This window comes from Colossoma macropomum, unplaced genomic scaffold, assembly GCF_904425465.1.
Source record: "Colossoma macropomum unplaced genomic scaffold, Colossoma_macropomum, whole genome shotgun sequence".
Classification (NCBI taxonomy): Eukaryota; Metazoa; Chordata; class Actinopteri; order Characiformes; family Serrasalmidae; genus Colossoma; species Colossoma macropomum.
The window spans coordinates 322,442-343,673 of record NW_023495330.1 but is presented as its reverse complement, the minus strand read 5'-3'; the positions used below and the strand labels follow the sequence as shown (position 1 = coordinate 343,673).

Genomic DNA, 21,232 nt, shown 5'->3' with positions numbered 1-21,232 from the left:
AGTTTAGAAAAATCAACAGCTGTTTCTCCTTACTCCAAATGTGTTCCATCAGTGACGATACATTGGTGTCAGAGGTGGGCTTCTTTTGATTTGCACTGGAGCTACAGGGCAATTATAGCCCTGCATTTGACTCAAGTAGTAGTTTTCAATAACTGTCGTTACTTGTTAGCCCCATTAGCCTTATACGTACAGTGTGAAGCAAAACAACCAAACTTCAGACACCAAACATGTCTTGGCTGATGGATTACATTTGAGTAAATTAGATTTTTCACTGAACTATCGCTTTCACTGCTGAAAGAGAGCATGCAAGCCAGGCACTCTTTCTCCTCTGCAGTTTTCTTTTTGTGGGAAGCTGCTGCTGACTTCCAAACCCTACCTCACTTTTTTGAAAAACAAGAACAAACGTGATCCCCTCCGTCCCTTCCCCTATCCGACCCCCCCCAAACTCTGACTATCCCTCTTCAAGTTAACACTGCTCACTGCTGTTGTATAGTGCACCACGAGAGACAGAGAGCCAGACAGAAGCTGTTATGACATGAATATTTGACAAAAACAGTGTGTCAACAAGGAAGCTAAGAAATGTTCAGTTGTACTGGAAGCAACTGAGGAAGTGGCATCGGCTTCCCGCAAAATCTGAGCATGACCCTTCTTCCAACATTTGGACACCTAGCATCAGTCCCTGTGTACCTTATTTATTGAGTTTGCACACTGAAAATAGTATGCATTCAAAAAAAGTGTGTTGAATTTACTTGTTTAAAATGTGTAGAATCCCACATAAATAAAAAATATTACACAATTAACACAATTATCGCATTACTTGTCGCAATACTTGTGTAAGTGTAATACATTCATGTGAACTCAAGTAAATTCAATGCATCACCTTTTTCAGCCAATCAAAAATCATCTAATCCCCTTTCAGTGGTCCCCAAGACGTTTACTCTCTGAAATGCATCTTCTCTTCACTCCTCCTCTCCTCCTCCCTCCTCTCCTCTCTTTAATCTCTCTTTTTTCCCTTCTTGTGCTTCTTGCCGTTCTCCTCCGTGTGCTCGGGGGCCTTGGCAGATCCGTTGATTGCTGTGGCGACGCCATTGGCCGCAGCCTTGGCCGATTTGTGCCGCGGCTGCTGGCGGTAGGTCTGGTAGTAGAAGTTGGCGAAGAGGACGATGAAGGTGACAGCGTAGCAGATGAGCGCCCACTGCATCCAGGCAGGGAAGGGGCACTCCGTGTAGAGAGAGTGAGCAGCGTGACCGATGGTGACGTGGAACTGGATCTGCAAACAGTCAAAAACAGAGAACTTCAGGAATGTTTCTCTGGTTTATTACATGTAATCACCCGAAGGAAGGTGATCTTGGCTGAGCTGATGCTCACTGACCAAACTCTAGATCAGGGGTATTCAGCTCCAGTCCTGGAGGGACAGTGTCCAGAACAGTTTTGTGATTTTCCGAATCTGGCCATTAACAGAAGAGTAGACTTAAGTGGGTTGGAACAAGTATAACCTTTTAACACAATCACCAAACTGTGTGGACCATCCAGGACTGGAATTGATAACCCCTGTCCTAGATTTGTGAGAATGTCTTATAAAACAGTCACCAAAACAGTAACTTCTCAGAGAAAGAAGGAAAACTACATGAACTCAGTGAGGTACTGTGATTATTAGAGACTGACCTTCCATTCAGGCCTGAAATGTCCCAGCTCTATGATAATGCTAATGTTGGTTAACACCCTTATAGGATTCTAATAGTATGTTAGCACTAACGGAGGTGCACATGAGCATTCTTTTTCTAGATTAAACATGGAGCTATCACCAGTTATCAATTTCTAACAACTGACTGAAACCTGGTTAGATTACGGGTCATATTTGCAATGATTAAAAAAGGAAATGTATCAGGTTGTAATGATTTCTGGGCAAGTTCTGCTGCTGAAGTCAACACTTATATAATCCTAGGATTTGTTTAAAAAACTTTACTTGAGCTTATACAGTAATGGAACGCCCTTTAAGATGGCACCTGGGATTCCCAGAAGGCAAATGATGAGGCCAAGTGGATGAGGGCATATTAAAAACTGCCTGAAATGGGCAGATAGAGTGACTGTTTTTCTAACGAAGATGGTCCCACCCATTGTAAATCCATATGCAATTGTTTGATTCCTCCGTCATCTCCTTATTTTGTTGGTAGTCCCTTAGTCCCTGCCTGGGAAATTGACCCAAGTGGCTAAGAGAAGACCTACAGAATCTCTAGAGAAGAATTTAGAAAATCCAACAGCTTGAACAAAGATGTCTTGTTCACATTTCCCGTGTGGACATATTTACCATTTGAATGATGGTCAGGTACTTTTTCCACCACAAGTACTTCTGCATGTGGGGGCCGAAGGCAGCTAGGCCGTAGTAGCCATACATCAGCACATGGATACCTGAGTTTATAGTTGCTCCGAAGAATGCTGTGAGATGCAAAACATATTGAGGACAAGGGTCACAACATATCTCGGTTAAAGGGCATCTTCTTCTGGACTATTTTAGAGGAGCTGAGTAAGCACTGAGGTCAGGATTAGAGCAGAATGACATGAGAGAGGATTATCTAGTCCATGCAGTCTTGATGGGGTCTTGGAACCAAATGTTTGAACATGAAAGGTCCTCTTGGTCTTTCCAGCAATCTAAAGAGTAGCAACAACACTGCATGGTGGTAAATTAGGACATTCATAAGCACTGGACAGCAGATCAGTTCCCTTCATGGTACCCAATGGTATATAATCTGCCCCATGCACTAAGAAGGTGTTAAGATGAAGCATATGTTTACTAGCCCCCTGCCCCCAAATACGACCCCCATCCTCAACTTAACTTTGGCCCCTAAAGCAGCTTCTGCCAATCTGGTAGTTGCCTCGTCTGTCCTGCTTTGCTCTCCAGCCTCTCCCCTCTCCCTCACAACCTTTGAACACCATTAATATTTCTGCCAACAATGCTAGCAAAGTTAGCAAGCTACTGATTGCAAAATGCAAGATTATCAGGCTAACTGGTTCCCTCTAGCATTTAGGCCTCTTCTCTCAGGCTAGTGTTGTAGCCTCATCCACATTTTGCTCCAGACCACAACAGACCTGAGTCAGAAGATAAAAAGCTGAAGGATTATGCCTTCCTGGCCTGAATGTTACTTCATTTCATTAGTAATTTTACATTGTACCTTGTTAAAATAGAGAAAATCTGTGGAACCAAACTTTCAATTCGTACCACGTTTGTGTTTGTTAGAATTTGATGAAAAGACAAATGTATAATGTAGTGGCAATAATGGTAAACTAGCCCATCAATGAACTCAGGACAACAACTGAAATCCTGTTATGATATCTACCAACCCCATTTCATTTCCAGTAAACAATAATGGAGTTATGTAATAACTGATGTTTGTGGGTAGACCATGGCTGAAACCCCTCCTCCTTCCAATGCAATTCCCTATAAATTCCCATCTCTACCTTCCATTTCCCATGATGAAATTATTGCATTATCTCCACCTCCACCCCATCTCCTCCCTGTTCCTCAGTCCTTTGTCAGTCCTACTACACTTAGGACTGGTCCGGCCTTCTAGCTCCAAACAGAAGCTGCCTAGAACTTCAGCCCAAGCTCTCTGAGTTCTCACCCTTCCCTACCACCATATGTTGAAGGCACAGTCCGAACCTGCAAATTGAATATTAATCCATCGTCCACTTATGGATGTCCAGGAATGAAAAATAATGGAAGCCATGTTGTCTAAAGGGGAAAGTGTTGTAGCAGTGCGGGAGAGACCGCACCACTACTTTGGGTGTGTATGAAATGAGCGTGTGTTCTTACACTGGCCGCCGGGGACCCACTTGATGCCGATCCACCACAGGATGAACATGGTGCAGTGGTGGTAGACGTGCAGGAAGCTGACCTGGTTAAACTTCTTTCTCATGATGAAGAACACTGTGTCCAGAAACTCCACTCCCTTAGATATGTAGTACCACCACAGAGCAGATGCTATCTGCAAAAACGCACCACATGCTGTCATAATGACCAAACAACTCTCTTATGCAACTATTCAATCATGTGACAGCAGCACGATGCATAAAATCATTTAGACATGGATGACAAGTTTCAGATAGTGTTCAAATTAAACAATCCAATGGGGAAAAGTTGTGATCTAAGCGATTTTAAACAAGGATTTCTGCTGTGATATTTAGATGGTAGAGTCATGAATTTGTTGTAGAGAGCATAAATTGATGGACCCAACTGCCTTGTGTCAGCAGTTTAGGCTAGTGGAGGTGGTGTAATGGGAATGCTTTTTTGGCACACTTTGGACACCAATCAAGCATCGTTTGAATGTGATTACTGTTGCTGTATAGAACAGCTCTTCATGGCCATAACTTTCAAAATGATAATGTGCCTTGTCACAAAGCATAAGTCATCTCAAAATAGCTTGTGCTAGTTTCTCTTTAGGTTAAATGGGACTTTTGCCTACATTCTATAAAGATTGTTCAACCTAGCAACAATAGCTACCAAAGAACATGGAGCGTAAAAGGGTTTAAACTTTCTTTTTGTCTTGTCGTTCCCATCAAATCTCATCAAAACATGCAACCAACAGTGCGCACAGTGGTGGTAATAGGAAACAGACATCGGAAGGGTTTAAAAGCTTCTTCACAGGAAGTTAGAGCATGAAAAGGTTATGAATATGTTGCCTGATGTCTGAGATATAGTCTTACAATGGTTTTGAGAGGGTTGTGGCCTAAAATGTTTCTGTAAAATCAGAAGGTTTTTTTACTTCACAGCTATGACTTTGTTTAAATCTCAACAAATGAATTATGGAGAAAATAAATAAAAAATTAGTAGAATTCCTTTTTATATACCAGCTTGCACCAATCAGCCAACTGGATCTCCCAACCAACCCAAAACTATGCAGGTTTATGATGTACCTGCATGAGTGAAGAGTGGAACCAGACCATAAGTTCACTGTGAAGTGTAAAGCCAACAGTACTAAACTTAGGCCAGGTCACACTATAAGGCATGCTAAAATAATTCCAACTGTTCTCTTCCTTTAGTGTATTTGTGCGGGTTGATCTGAGTTTGAGGCACTGATGGATTAGGGTCATCAGAGCATGGGTCAAAGTTCAGAGGAGTGAAATGTTCCTCGGCTTGGAAGGAGCTCAACATTGTGCTGTAAGCTTCAATTACAGGTAATTAAACAATTACAGCCTCACAGACTCAGACGGGCTGCGAGAACGGCTCACTTAGAGCTTAAGAGCTGCTGGCCGGACATTATGCAGACATTCAGTGGTCAAGTGGTCAAGTTTGCTTATATGTGACAAATCGACAAGCAAGCCATGGCAGTCAGGTTTATAATGGACTCACCAATGTGCATTAAAGCAGCAGTAAAAATCCAATTTTAGCCCAAATGCAATTCAATGGTTAAGACATGTCCGGCATCTGAAGTTTGCTTGCCTTAGTTTAGCACTGGAGCTACAAGGCTAATGTAGCTAACAAGCAGTAGAGTTGTATATGTAACCAATTAGCATCTTGCTAACTGCATGCCTAATTTTTACATACTTGCCTCAAACCACATTGAGATATTTGGTAATCTCAGATAGGTCTGTTTCTGAGACGACTGCTGTCTATAAAATGGAACAAAGTAGAGATAAATTTAATCCTTAAGATGGCTGTGGCTACTATTCTTAGCTATGAGAGGTACTTTTGTCCATTTTTAGGTATAAAAGTATGTCTTGCCACTTCAGAAACCACATAAGTGGGTACATTTAAGGTTACTTAACAAATTGACATGATTTGATGCAATGCTAACTGATGCTTATAGGCTTCAAAGCATGGCTACACATGGAATATGGAATTAAACTGGGTAAATTTGATTTTTGTTGTCCAGTTATCACTATGCAAGGGGCACAGGGTATTCTGAGCTGCGCAAAGATAAATATTGCTATTCAGTAGAGTCAATTTAGGTAAGAGAGATTGGTGATCTGAAGTTCTGGTTAACTCTCTAACCCTGTACAACTCTGCCGGTGGAGGAGGGGAAAAGGGTGGAGTCAAGAGGTGGTGAGATACCTGACTCCGCCCATGTCCTCATGTCACCAGGGAGATGGAGTTAGCCAGCAAGAGTTGAGGTTGCTGCCAAAGCAGCAGACTGAGGAAATCCCCAAACTACGTCAGTGATGGTGGAGGCCAGGATACAAAACACCGAAAACAGGGATACAACTGCAGCATCACTAACCAATCTGACTCTCCAAAACCACTTTGGAAGACCACCTGCATGCCTCATTTCTCATATGTATGCTTCACCCTCCTACCCTGAATTCCATCTCCTTTTCTCATTGACTTCACTTTTAGGAATTTTGCATGTGTAACATCAGTGATCACTTGCTGAAGGAAGTGTGGAGCATGGTGAGAACTCATAAGAACAGCCAAGCTAAAGCGAATTAGCGGATGACTGTGCTATCAGAGTAAGCTAACAGGAGGTACCTAGTTACTTACCATTCATTTAAGCTAGAATTTATTTTCAAGAAGGTGGTGAATTAAAATCATTTGCAGTCTGCATGCAAACATCATTCAATACTTAACCCATCAACATGCTCCCAAAGCAGAAGAAAATGTGTTTTTTTCACTGTTTCACCTGATGCCACTCCATGCAAAGCCCAAACAATCAAGTACACAACACCAATACTTCTGTAGCATTGTTAAGCCCAGACAGGAAACTTGCCTACTCACAGCGACCAAATTAAACCGCCCTGACTTCACAATCAATCCCTCTTATTGGACACCTTGCTATTTATGCAGCCCTGATATCTCCTTGCAATGCAAATAAACCCCTGTTCTTAAAATGGGTAACAGGTTGAACAACTATAATTTATAGCCTGTATCCCTTGTTTCACTACTTTCACTCACAGTTACAGTCTTTGGAAAATCACAGGACAACTGATTGTTCTTCCTGCTCCAACATTCCTGATTCAATGCCATAGTTAGTTACCACTAGCAGAATTACTTGCTAGTGATGGAACATTATGGAGATTCGTGGGTCTATAGCAGAGCTGTCAAATTGGATTCTTTTGTGGGCCACAGAGCTTAGCAGGGACAGTAGGGGGTACAACCAGGTATATCTTGCCAGTCATGGGATTTGAACCTGAAACCTGCTGATTGATGGCTCACTTCTCCTACCCTAGGCTACTAGCCACCCCACTTTCCTCTTGTAATGCTCAGAACTCGAGAAAGCCTTGCTGATTAGTTGATGACTTGAATCAGGCATGTTTAAAGAAGAGGAAGTCTGTGGAGCTGCGGCCTGGATGGAACCCAGTTTGACGTCCTGGTATAGAAAGTGCTTCGGTGTTAGCATGGTCACAGTTGGTGCACAAATATGGATTTGCATTAGGATTGTGTGTGTGTGTGTGTGTTTTCCTTCTCACCCTGACTTCATTGACATCATTGGAATAGTTAACAGGCTGACAGAGGTAGCTGTACCCAGCTGCTCTGGAACCCAGCAGCAGCTAGAAAGAAAATCAGAAAGAGAGAAAGAGCAGGAGTTTCATATTAGCAACATATTGGTATTAGAAATCAGCACAGTAGGAATATTAGAACAAAAACAGATCCATGCATTTAGAGGGTAGTATATATTTAAAAGAACCTAGTCCACTTCAAGTGTCTTCAGGGCTTTAGTGTATGTGTTGGTAAGCAATGAACGGTTGCATACAGTATGAGATGACAGACACACTATATGTCCAACACTTGTTTGTCCAACATTTCTTCTAAAAGCAAGAGTATTAAGGGAGATTGAGAATTAAATATCACAACATTGCTATTTGCTTGCAGTCATCCACCAGACTAATATTAGTGAGATCGGCAGTGATCTCAGTGACTAAATAGGTCGCTAACAGCACACCAACTTCACTCCAGCTCATCCCAAAGGTATTCAATGGAGCTTCATCAATCCAGCTCATCCCAAAAGTATTCAATGGAGCTTCATCATTCCATCTCATCCCAAAGATATTTAATGGAGCTTCTTCATTCCAGCTCATCCCAAAGGTATTCAATGGAGCTTCCTCAATCCAACTCATCCCAAAGGTATTCAATGTTGCTTCATCAATCCAACTCATCCCAAAACTATTCAATGGAGCTTCATCAATCAAACTCATCCCAAAGGTATTCAATGTTGCTTCATCAATCCAACTCATCCCAAAACTATTCAACAGTGCTTCATCAATCCAACTCATCCAAAAGGTATTCAATTGAGCTTCATCAATCCAACTCATCCCAAAGGTATTCAATGGAGCCTCATCAATCCAACTCATCCCAAAGGTATTCAATGGAGCCTCATCAATCCAACTCATCCCAAAGGTATTCAATGGAGATTCATCAATCCAACTCATCCCGAAGGTATTCAATGCTGCGTCAGTGCTCCAATTTATCCCAAGAAAATTACACAGGGCTTTGTCACTTAAACTCATCCCAAAGGTATTTAATGGATCCTCATCAATCCAACTCATCCTAAAATTATTCAATCGAGCTTCATCAATCCAATTCATCCTGAAGGTATTCCAAGGAGCTTCATCAATCCAACTCATCCCATCATTGCTCCAATTTATCCCAAGATAATTACACAGGGCTCTGTCACTTAAACTTATCCCAAAATATCCCAAAGTTATTCAATGGAGTTTCATCAATCCAACTCATCCCGAAAGTATTTAATGTTGCGTCAATGCTCCAATTTATCCCAAGAGAATTAAACGGGGCTCTGTCACTTAAACTCATCTGAAAGGTATTCAGTGAAGCTTTGTCACTTCAGTTTATCCCAAAGGTATTCAAAGCAACATTCCAGCTCACCCTAAAGGTGTTCATGGAATTTCAGCATTTCAGCTCATCCTAAAAGTGTTTAACTGAGCTTCATCACTTCACAAGAAACTTCATTTCATGCTTCATCAGTCCAAAGAATGTGTTTTCACTGCTTTATAGTCCAATGTTGAGGAGCTTTAAAACTGTCTCGCTGATGACTGGTATTGTGCGTGGGCCAGAGTCTCTGCTCATCCAAGCATCCTGCAATGCACATAGCATGGAGGAGAGGCTTGAGGGATGGATGAAGGATGGGCGGAAGATAGAGGACAGAATAGAGAGTAGCATGTAGGGATTGAGAAGTGGATGGAAGTGATATTGGAGGGATGCAAGGCACAGAAGGTGGAGGGATGGATAAAGGATGTAGTGGAGGATGCTGGGATGAGGAGAGAGTGGAGAGAATGGAATTGAGGATGATGAGGTGGATTGAGAAGAATGTAAGGGGATGAATTAGACGATGGAGATATGGATGCTGGGGATGGAAAGTATGGTGGAAGGAGATGATGGAGATATGGGTGGAGGGATGGAGAAAAGGATGGAGGGAAGGATGGCAGAATGTAGGAGAGAATGGAGGAATGAATGGATGGAGAAAATAGAGAAGGAGAATAAAGGAAAGCATGGAAGGTTGGATGGAGGACAGAATGGAGGAGATGGACAGGAAGATGGAGGTGAGAATGCCAGAGAAGATGGAGGAGAGAATGGAGGACATGATAGAGGACAGAACTGAGAAGATGATGTAGGCGATGAGGGAGAAGATGATGGAGCAGATAATGGAGATGATGGAGGAAGTTAGGAATAGGGAGTTTACCTCTTTGCAGATGTAGAAGTTGAGGAGCACCATGCTGAAGTTGTAGATGATGAGGGTTTTGCGCAGCTGGAATGGCTCACGGGTCTGCATGTACTGAGGCCCCGCCCACAGGAAGAGGAGGTACAGGGCGCTGATGCCCAGAGTAGGTAACGGTGATGACATCATTGGCCATTGCTCCACTCGCTTGTCTGAACGCACAAACAACACAAACACGTGTTTGATTTAACATTCACCAAAGAGTGCAAGTGTTTTTTATTAACTCTCTTTTGTCAAAAATGGACAAGAGTGGACGAGAGAGTGGACTATACTACCATATTTGAGCCTGTTGGTGGAAACTTGACTAATTATGACTAAAGTGACTAAACTGGAGTGAAGAACTGAGTAATAATCCAGCAAATATTTATATAAGTTCTTTAAACTTCTTTAAAATTATACAGGGGCTTTACTTAAAACTTTAGGTTGACCTGATTCTCATCTTTGACAGTTGGAGACTGTATTATGACTTAAATGTGGTGAAAAGTTATTGTGTCTCGTTTTAATGACAGAAAAATAATAATTTACATTTTTTTCCCATGTTTTTTGTGATTCTGGCATCAAAATAAACAGAAAACAGTGCAGACACGAACAAACTGCTGATGCAAAATGTAAACTGAAAGCAAATGTGCTCAACTGCATCACTGTGTAATGAATTATGTCAGAAGGAGAAGAAGAGAGAAGGTGAGAGAGGTGAAGTTTACCTGCTATGGTAAGGCTCCATTTGTAAAACTCTGCAGAGTCATTCATAAAGTGAATGACCGTGTCCATGGCTCAGACTCTCACTTGATTATCCTGTAATAGTAGAATAGAAAATAAGTTATACAATAAATGTAGAACTATAGCTCCCATAAGTCCTTTGGTGAAGTATTGGAAAACACACAGGCATCACAATAACTTCAATAAACAATAAATAAATGATTCTCACACCATTTGTAAAGGGCTCAGTGAAGATGAGTGAAAATTCATTATTATAAATATAAAAACCAGGCCAAAAACAGGACAATGCATCTTTAGTGTTAATTCCTCTATGGGAGTTCTAATACTATGTTAGCTCTAAGTTAACTCTGGTGCACATGAACATTTTTTGGCTGTTCTAGATAAAACAGTGACTCTTTCAATAAAGAGAGCTGGCATAGAGCTGCCACTACTGTCTTCCATTCCTAACAGTTGATGGAAATTTGGTTAAATCCAGGGTTGCCAGATTGTTTTTAAGGTTTACATAAAAAAAAAAAAGTTTAAAACCCACCATCATGCACAAAGCCCCCCAAACCAGTCGAAGGTCAGCATTTCAACCATAATACCAAACAATAAAGCACAACATAAAATCAATAATAAGTGTCAAGCTTGCAAAAATAGAAGAACCCTTTTTGGTGCTACATAGAACCATTTTCAAAAAGGTTCTATTTAGAACCATATACAGTGCATTCTCCATCAATCTGAAGAACCATTTAATCATGCAAGGAACCATTTAAGCATGAAATGGTTCGGTAAAACTTTCTATGAATGTCACATTTGTAAGCATCTATAAACACATTTATAACATGTTATAATGCATTCATACGGCATTATAAACATGATTATAAACATTTATAAAAATGAATTACACTTTATAGCCATGTTTATTATATATTATGAATTGTTAATATAATGCATTATAAGCAGTGTTGATAAGATGTTATAATGTCAGTGCCAAAGAAGTCAGTCCCAGCTTGGAGAGCGTAAAGTAAAGACAAATACCAAGCTAACGGTGGTGAACATTACCTTTCCCACATTGGGTAAAACAATGATGGCAGCTCTAGTTTAAACTCTGACATTTGAAGCCTGTAATGAGCTTTATTATGTATGTTTTAGTGTTTCAGTAAATCCTTCAGTAAATACTTCAACTTGAAGCCTCACTCTGAACACTGGAGGAGGCTTTAGTACAGTACGCTTCACTTTACTTAGAGCGGACAAATACGACTTATGAGCTCTTATAACTTGTTATGATCAGAACTTATAATGCATTGTGTTAACAATTCATAATGCATAATAAGCATGGCTATAACGTGTAATGCATTTTTATAAATATTTATAGCCATGTTAATAATGCCTTATGAATGCATTATAACATGTTATGAATGTGTTTATAGATGCTTACAAAGGTGACATTCATAGAAAGTGTTACCAATGGTTCTATATAGAACCCATCATTCTAAACAGAACCTTTCCCTTTACTAAAGAACCCTTGAAGAACGATCTTTTTAAAGAGTCTACCTACTCCGACAGGAATTCCCGCAGTCATGTCAGAATCGAATGTTTGTGTAAAACGCTGCCTGCTGAGGTTCCTCCGTTTGGCAGTGTAGAAGGATCCTTCGCTACCTTCCATATCCCATAATGCTGTGGGTCAGCACTGAGGTGGTTAGGAGAAAAATGGTAAATCATACTGATCTTAGCTAAACAGCTGCTGTGTCCTTTTGGTGTTTTATTTCATTCAGAAACACTGATCATTTTAAACCATGTATCAAATCATTCTTTAAGGGCGATTAATGAACACTTGCTTAAAGGAAAAAAAAGTTAACAAAAAAAAGTGCTGCCATTTGTTTTTACGCACCAAAAACAAAACAAAAACTAAACGATTCACCCATAAAACATAAGCAACATCAGTAATGGTTTCAACCAGTGAAATTTTTTTTATCCCTCTTTTTTAAACCTACTTTAAATTTTTACTATTATTAATATTACTATTGTTTCAGTTTACACTACTTACGTATTTATTTTCCCCATAATTTTATGTTCATGTGATCTTATTTAAATGATTTAAATGTAGACAGTTTTATCTCTTTTGCTTTTTAATCCTCTGTGAATCATTTTGAGCTGCATTCATATATAAAAGGTGCCACACAAGTATAGTTTATTATTATTATTGTTATTATTATTATTAATAGTAGTAGTTGTAGTACTATTTTGTCATTTCAGAAGCATTGCAGCTCTTCATTATGTCTGTTTTTATATTCTGCAAGTGCATCTACCAGCAAGTGGTTGTTTGCTAATCTAAACTAACTTAAGCTAGGGTAAGCTAATGCTAGCCTAGCCAGCAAACCTGTAAAACTGAACTGTTGGTCCTGTTTTGACCGTTTTTGGCCGAACGTTCCATTTATGTAAAATACCACATTTTGGTTGTAAAAGTTCAGCATGCCAGCCTTCTTAAAAGACAGTGTTGCTGACGGCTAGCAGTGAGCCACTGTATCTTGGCTTTTGTGTTTCTTGTGTACTGGTGCTGTAAACTGCGGGTTCTTTTCAATGGGCGTTTCAACAGCTTGTACTTCTAACCAAAATTTGTGTATAACTCAATAAGTTCAAATGCAGCACCCACAATGAATCTATTCAATACAAATGAGCTCAGAATTGCAGACAGGAATCATTAGGCCTTTATATTTGCAACTTTACCCTCTTCTTTGTGCATGACCTGTAATCAGCCACATTAGACTTTTAATTGCATGCAGGATGTATGTATGTTATTAATAATGCAAAAAGCATTATATGCAGTCATCACTGCCATACTGTTGCCTGAACTGAGGTGAAGTTGTAGCACACACTGCACTAGAAGTGCATGTGCCAAGTGTATTAGTGCAGTATTAGGAGTTAAGCTTAAAAAGGCCTAACAGAAGTTATTGATATAAAATTATTAATTTACTGATAAAAATATGACAAAAAAAATGGAAAGTTTTGTCCCAGCAGTGATGATGTGCTTAATATACGTCTGAATTATGTAAGACGTAAGTCATCAAGCTATGTCTCAGATATATGTAGTACTATAATCCTTTAGGACTTAATTATTTACAATTATAAACAGCAACTACAACACTTTACTGTTACAAATGCTTTATAAACATCATTCACTTACTATATATTCACTCCCACAGTAGCCCTATGTGTCTGGTGTCTGTATACTCAAGACCCCAGTGAGAACTCCTCCAGCTGCTGCTTCAGTAATCTGTATTAATGAGAGTTTTCCTCCTTCAGCATCGTTACATAACCACGCAGACCTCCTGCTGACACCCCTGCATTATTCAGGACGGCTATCACTTTCCCACTGCAGCTGAAACGAGCGGAGAGGCCACTGAACACCCTACCAGCCAAAAACAACCTGGCCTTAGATCCACACTTCTACAGCTGAAAGATAAACAAACGACCGAGCCCCTTACCCTCTAACCTTAACGGTCACTTTATAAGGCGTATTATTCAGTGTCTACTGTGAAACTAATGAGAAAGTTATGTAACTACGAGAACATTCAGAGTAAATACTGAATAATTCAGAGTAAATACTGAATAATTCATAGTAGATGCGGAATAATTTATAGTAGCTACTAAAAAATTCAGAGTGAATACTGAATCATTCATAGCAGTTGCTGAATAATTCATAGTAGTTATTGAATATGTCATAGTAGATACTGAATAATTCATAGTAGATACTGAATAATTTCTAGTAGATACTTAATAATTTATAGTAGATACTGAATAATTCATAGTAGATACTGAATAATTTCTAGTAGATACTTAATAATTTATAGTAGATACTGAATACTTCATAGTAGTTACTGAATAATTCATAGGATATACTGAATAATTCATAGTAGATACTGAATAATTCATAGTAGATACTGAATAATTCATAGTAGATACTAAATAATTCATAGTAGTTACTGAGTAATTAATAGGATATACTGATTAATTCATAGTAGTTACTGAATAATTTATAGTAGTTTATGAATATTTCATAGTAGATACTGAATAATTCATAGCAAATATAGAATAATTCATAGTAGTTACTGAATAATTCATAGTAAATATAAAATAATACATAGTAGTTACTGATCAATCTATTGTAGATACTGAATAATTCATAGTAGTTACTGAATAATTCAAAGTTGTTAGTGAATAATTCATAGTAGTCACTTAATAATTCATAGCAAATATAGAATAATTCATAGTAAATATAAAATAATACATAGTAGTTACTGATCAATCTATTGTAGATACTGAATAATTCATAGTAGATACTGAATAATTCATAGTAGATACTGAATAATTTATAGCAGATACTGAATAATTCATAGTAGATACTGAATAATTTACAGTAGATACTGAATAATTTATAGCAGATACTGAATAATTCATAGTAGATACTGAATAATTTACAGTAGATACTGAAGAATTTATAGTAGATACTGGGTCATTTGTCTTAAGTAGTTGAACCCCTTATTTAATGTATCAGGGGAAGATCAAAATACACTGACCAACCAAACCCTGCCAGAAACTCACTGCTAGAACTACTAATTCACATGTAGTTGCCTTTAAAAGGCTTTAAGTGGATTTTTCCCTTTAAGACCTTTAATCAGGCAGCCATGCTGAGGGCCCGGCTAGTGTCTTACTGAAGATACGGTATTTTACCTCTAAGCAGCAGCGCCGTGTTTATATCTAATGGAAGAGAGTTTAGTTAAAGTAAAGCTTCCCCAGGCCGGACAGACGGGGCCCCGCGTGTCCCAGGCCCTAAAGCCCCCGAGCGCGTGTGTCAGCAGGTTCCTCGCTCACCCGTCAGTCCACTTTAATTCCATTTGATCTGCGAGCTTAAGCGCGGGTGCAAATGGCGCTCGACCCACATTTGGCCGGCCATCGCTGCAGCTCTGTCCCAGTGAAGGTTACAAGACTCAGACACCTTTCACAAGTTCCTTAAGTGGTTTCTGAGGGTTATAAACCAACAACACTGAACACAGTAACTTCAAATCACCCTCTCTTTCTGTCCACCACTCAGTAAAGTCCTAAATAAAGGTTCCTAAGTGGTTATTGGCTGAGACATACAGGTTAAGGGTGAAATCTTTCACTGATATTGAACCTTTGCATTATATGTAGGATCTTTAAAGCACATCTCATCGTAGTTACAAGTGGTCCTACAAAGAAATAACAATTCAATGGTCCTTCAGTAGATCAGTAGTTCTTCTGTGGCATTGCGCCAAAGAAACCCCCTTTTAGATGCTTTATTTTTAAGACGGAGTCTCAGAAAGCTAAAGGGAAGAGGGCATTACTGAAGGCTTATCTCCAGTCCTGAAGATACTCCAGCCTAATGGAACCTGTGGAGCTCACAAGCACGCTCTCAAGAACACAGGAGAAATACATAGAAGAACAACTTTGGGGTCCAAGAACCACTGAAGAACCGTTATTCTGAAGAGTGCAGGTGCGTAATCCTGCAGGCTTGAGCAGCCCTGCTGTAGCTGCAGCTCCAACTAATGCAGGTGCAGCAGGACCTGTGCATGATATAGTGAGATGAAATGCATGAGGTGTATTACCTTACAGCTCGAGACAAACTGATCCTACAGCAACATCGGCCGGTCGGTGCAGAGGGTCAGTTCCTTCTGGTTCCTTCTCTGATACCAAGCTCCTTGTAGACCTCAGCAGCGCAAGTGGCTGGAAACGTTCAGTGCATGAACAACTTTTAGCGTAAAAACCGTGAAAAGAAAACCAACGGGAGCAACTCATGCACACGCTCTGCACAGACACATGATCCTTCGGCCAGCACCACGGAAAGAGAGAGAGAGAGAGGGGGAGAGAGGGAGCAGAGAGGGAGCAGAGAGGAAGAAGAGGGACCACAGCAGAGCCACCTGTTGGAGGAGCTGGAAGGTGTCCCAAACTTTAGGCCTCCAGAACAGCGAGGCAGGCAGGCGACCCCTACTGGGGGATCGTGGAGGAGCTAAAGAGGTGGATCCGGAACCATCTGCCCTGCGCAGGATCAGCTTTATTGAATACTGCCTGAGATTAGAGTGAATGGGGCACATACAGTAAAAAGTGGTGGTGCCACCTAGTGACCGCCTGGAATACTAGCGCAGATTAAATTAAGAATGAAAACCTGAGAGGTTTTTACTTATTTACTGCCATTTAATAGACTTAAATAAATGTATTTCTTAACATACTGAATCATACTTGAACAAAAGTATATTTAATTGTATTAAAAGTACACTTAAGTGCATTATTTAGAAGTACATGCTTTGGTACATTTTAGCTGCAATATAATGAATTAGCAATCAAATATGGGTGTCAGTACACCCAGGAGTATACAATTAAAATATATTTTAATATATTTCAAGTGTGGCTAAAGTTAACTTTAAGTTGTTTTCATTTACAACAGAAAAGCACTTTAGGCATAGAAGATATACTTCAGCATGACTTAAGTCTTTTAGTCATTTCTAAGTGTATACTTAATTATGTTTTATAAAAATACACTTAATTCATGTTTTATTTGTTGATTGTATTTAAGTGTATTTAGTGATATTGAAATCTAATTTAAAATGCATTTAGGTGTGTTTTATTTGGAGTACTGAATAAACAGCACGGGACCATATCAGTCCATCCAGTTGTATATTTATAACATGTTTCAAGTGTAATAACTGTTATGTTTACTCAATACATACTTAAATGCAACTTAAGTTGTTCAAAAAGGTAAATTCATTGAATATTTTAAAATATACATATAATCATAGCTTAGTTAGAATGCACTTAAGTGAGTCATATGTTGCTCCAAAATAATACATTGAGTGCTAAAGTATGTTTCAACTGTAAAGTATGTACTTTTCATATTGAACATGCTTGAAATCTGCACAACATGCATTTTAGTGTAAAAATGTTTTGTGCGTTCATAATTGTTGTTCTTCAGCTGTAGCCTCTTAAATGGTCAGAGCCCACCAGTGGGCCTAAAGTTTTATTACACACTTCTATAACCTAAGAATACTTGAGTTTGTTTGCATTGAAGTCCCTGTAGTTACTGAATAATAAGCTTTAGTATGTAACTAAAATTTTAATGGGTTAATATTGGAACCCACAATTTTTAGATAACAAGTTTACTTCTTTTAATTAATGTTAATATCTGGTTTTTAATTGTCATTTAGTCCATATGTTCTCTGAACTTGCTTGCAAATCTGAAAATTCATCTTGACTTTCATATTAGAAATTAAAATTCATATTAAAAATGTAGGTTTTTGGAATTTTTTAGTAAAACAATAGAAAATCCAAATTTAATTGTGAATAAAAGTATGAAAAATTGACATAATGAGATAAATTCTGCTGTTAGATGTTCATTCAAGGCATAAACTACACATAACTTCATCACTGGGAATGTGCAAAATGTAAATAAAAACAAAATGCAATGGTGTGCAAATCATCTAAACCCTATATTTAATTGAAAATTGTACAAAGACAACTTACCAGGTGTTGACACTAAGAAATGTTATTGTTTTTGAAAAATACATGCCCATATTGAAACATTAAAATGCAATGAAGAAACAATATATAAACTGCAGAAATGCTGCCACCTTCTCTGGGCCCAAGCTCACTTAAAATGGACTGAGGTGAAGTGGAAAAGTGTCCTGTGGTCTGACGAATCAATATTTGGTATTCTTTTTGGGAATCATGGACACTAAAACATGGACAGGCTAAAGACCACTCAGCTTGTTGTCAGTGCACAGTTCCAAAGCCAGTATTCATGATGGTACAGGGGGGCATTAGTGCACATGGTATGGGTGACGTGCACACCTGTGAAGGTACCATTAATGCTGAACAATATAGAGGTTTTGGCAACATACGCTGCCATCCAGATGACGTCTTTTTCAGGTAAGGCTTTGTTTATTTGGCAAGACAATGTCAAACCACATTCTGCATGTATTACAACAGCATTGCTCCATATTAAAAGAGTCTGGGTGCTAAACTGACCTGCCTGCAGTCCAGACCTGACACCACTGAAAACATTTGGTGCATTATGCAATGAAAAATATGACAAAGGAGACGCTGAACTGTTGAGCAGCTGAAATCCTATATCAACGAAGAACGGGAAAACATTTCACTTTCAAAACTACAGCAGTGTCTCCTCAGTTCCCAAACGCTTACAGAGTGTTGTTAAAAGAAGAGGTGATGAAACACAGTGGTAAACAGGCCCCCATCCCAACTTTAACGGAACATGTTGTTGGCATCAAATTCAAGTTGGGCACATATATTTCAAAAAACAATAACATTTCTCAGTTTCAACATTTGATATGTTGTCTTTGTAGTATTTTCCTTTAAAAAACATGGTTTATATAATTTGCATATCATTGCATTCTATTTTTATTTACATTGTACACAGTGTCCCAACTTTTTGGGAAATGTTGTCGTAGTTGTTGGGCATGAATGTGTTTAAAACATATAATCATATAAACACAAAGAAACAATGTAGGTGTTCATTCTGCTGTGGGTATTTTTCTGCAAACATATTTTTTTGGTTTGAACATGGCAAATCATTTAGTATGATGACTTTTTTCCATTGCATGTGGCCACTTGGAGACCAGGAGAAATGCATTTTGCTAAACACTGCTGGAAAAAATCAGTGCGGGCCGTTTAAATTGGGGATTGTGCCCTGTAGGTGGCAGCATGGCGAGAACGTGGCTGTGCTTCACCAGCAAACCTCAAGGTGGCAGCAGTGAATTGTTAAGAATCCCGGACGAGCCCCCCTCATAAATCACCTCAGCCTCAAACGCTGCCCTGCTTTCTCTCTCATTTGTCAATTAGTAGCTTATAAACAGTGATTAAATTAAAATAAACTACACAACGACATTCAGTTAATCTACTCATCAGCACAACATGCCATTTGTTGTGTTTGGCCATCTATAACAAGATGTGAGTTGGGGTTACGGCATCAGGTTTCTACCAAACATTAGCGCATATGCACATGTGGATGAATCTGAATGCAGCGCGAGTGGGCTTTGTGTTGTGTAAGCACACATGAGTTTGATTCTGTACTTTTCCACTGCGAAGCTTTGCGCTCCAGCTGGAAATCAGCCTCATCCTCAAGCTCCCCTCCAAAGTACACTTCAGCTCCGCAGCTTTTCGCCAAGGAGGAAAAAACTTACATAACACGTGCTTCTCTCTGCGGGCACGAATTACTGTCAATCAGGCAGAATGTAAACTCATCACTGGGGAGATGTTTGGAGTTAGAAGGTTCTAACTATGTGTTATGTAAGTAATGTCTGAGGTGGGTTGCCATGGTGGCACCGGAGCTGGAGGGCACTTTCCTTTTAAATCTAAACTCATAAGCTGCGTTTCCACCCAGATGATTGTTTAAATAAAATGTTTTAGCGCTTAAAAAAGTTTGCGGATGAACAATGGGGTCCAAAAGTCTGAGAGGGCTGGTGAAAATGCTTCTATTTTGCATTCCTTTCTAATTTAATACAAATATTTTCATTATAAAAGACATTTCCATCACAACAATCTGAGTAGAGTATTTAAAATATTTACTTGAATAATAGAATTTGAGGATTTGGTTCAATTTGTCTCCCTTTTATTTGAACAACAGTGCGCACTCGTCCTGCACAAACTTCTAAAGTTTATGCAAAAGCCTCAGATGGGCAGATCAGATCCACCTGGGAGTCGTCTGGACATCAACTTCAAAGAAAGAGAAAAGACTTTAACGAGGCCAATTTACTAAATTTGCTTCATTTTGAATAGTGACCTAGAAATGGTGAAGAATTTTAATTGTCAGAACTTTTCTTGTCTTTAAATTATTTCCAGGTTTAAGTTAAAAAAAACTTAAAATACCAGACTGTCAATGTGTCCTATTTGGACCCCACTGTAGCTATGGAAACCAGAACTGTTGGTAACATTTTGCAGTTTTCTATTCAACTCTGGCAAAAAAAAAGTATATTGTTATCTCGTTTGAAAGTTTAACCTTATGGTGTTAAAAAGTTTATCATTATCTTGTTTAAAATTCATTGTTATCTTCTTTAAAATGTATTGTTGTTTATTGTTTTGTTTATTATTTCTTGTTTGAAAGTTTATCTTTATCATTTATCTTGAAATTTTGCAACCACTTGCACTGAAAACTTTTTGAGTTTCAGTACTTTTTGAGAGGGGGTTTGGTGAGGGGGTGGGATAATGTATTTACAATGGTATGTAAAAGTTTGAATACCCAAGGTTAAATTACGTGTTTTGTTTCTAAGCGAAAATAAGTGAACACACCCTCTTCATACACCTAAATATGACATTTTTTCTGCAGAATTTTAGTGCTGAATTTAACAAAACAGTTTAAAATGTTCCAGTATGTATAAATTTGGTATCATGTGACAAATATCCCTCGGAAAAAAATACAAAAAATAAACCACATTTCCTCATCAGCAGGCTATGGGGCTGTCACGAAAGCCATAGGTACACAAGCTGTTGCAACTCAGAGATGGAAACACATCACACACTTCATTTAATTGATAAACCAAAGCTTATGCAACAAATGGTTTCATTAAGTAAAGCACTTTTATTGCAATCAGCGTGATGGAAGCAAGCTGCTCGGCAGCGAAAATCACAAACTTTTAATGCCTTTTCATTTTATTGTAATCAAGTCAATGGAAACGTGGCTAGTGACACCTTACAGACGCTTAGAGGATCTATCAGATCTCCTATTGGTGTGTTTCCCAGGCATTCTTTCTCTTTACACACATGCAGGAACTTGAACCTCTGGCTGTGGAGAGGTGACCCAAAACAAGAACCAGTAAAACATTCAAAATCTTTTATTGGACATC

At 39.0% G+C, this 21,232-nt stretch overlaps 1 protein-coding gene across 1 annotated transcript; it reads right to left on the bottom strand.

The window, feature by feature from the left end:
- Positions 1-672: 672 nt before the first annotated feature.
- Positions 673-16,263, bottom strand: elovl4b (ELOVL fatty acid elongase 4b). The gene is made up of 7 exons (XM_036562162.1): positions 15,989-16,263; positions 10,367-10,457; positions 9,630-9,817; positions 7,402-7,482; positions 3,812-3,983; positions 2,309-2,436; positions 673-1,270 (listed from the first exon to the last, which is right to left on the bottom strand). Exons 2-7 carry the CDS (start codon positions 10,431-10,433, stop codon positions 995-997), a joined length of 912 nt encoding a protein of 303 aa, XP_036418055.1. The 5' UTR covers positions 10,434-10,457; positions 15,989-16,263; the 3' UTR covers positions 673-994.
- Between the last annotated feature and the right edge of the window lie 4,969 nt (positions 16,264-21,232).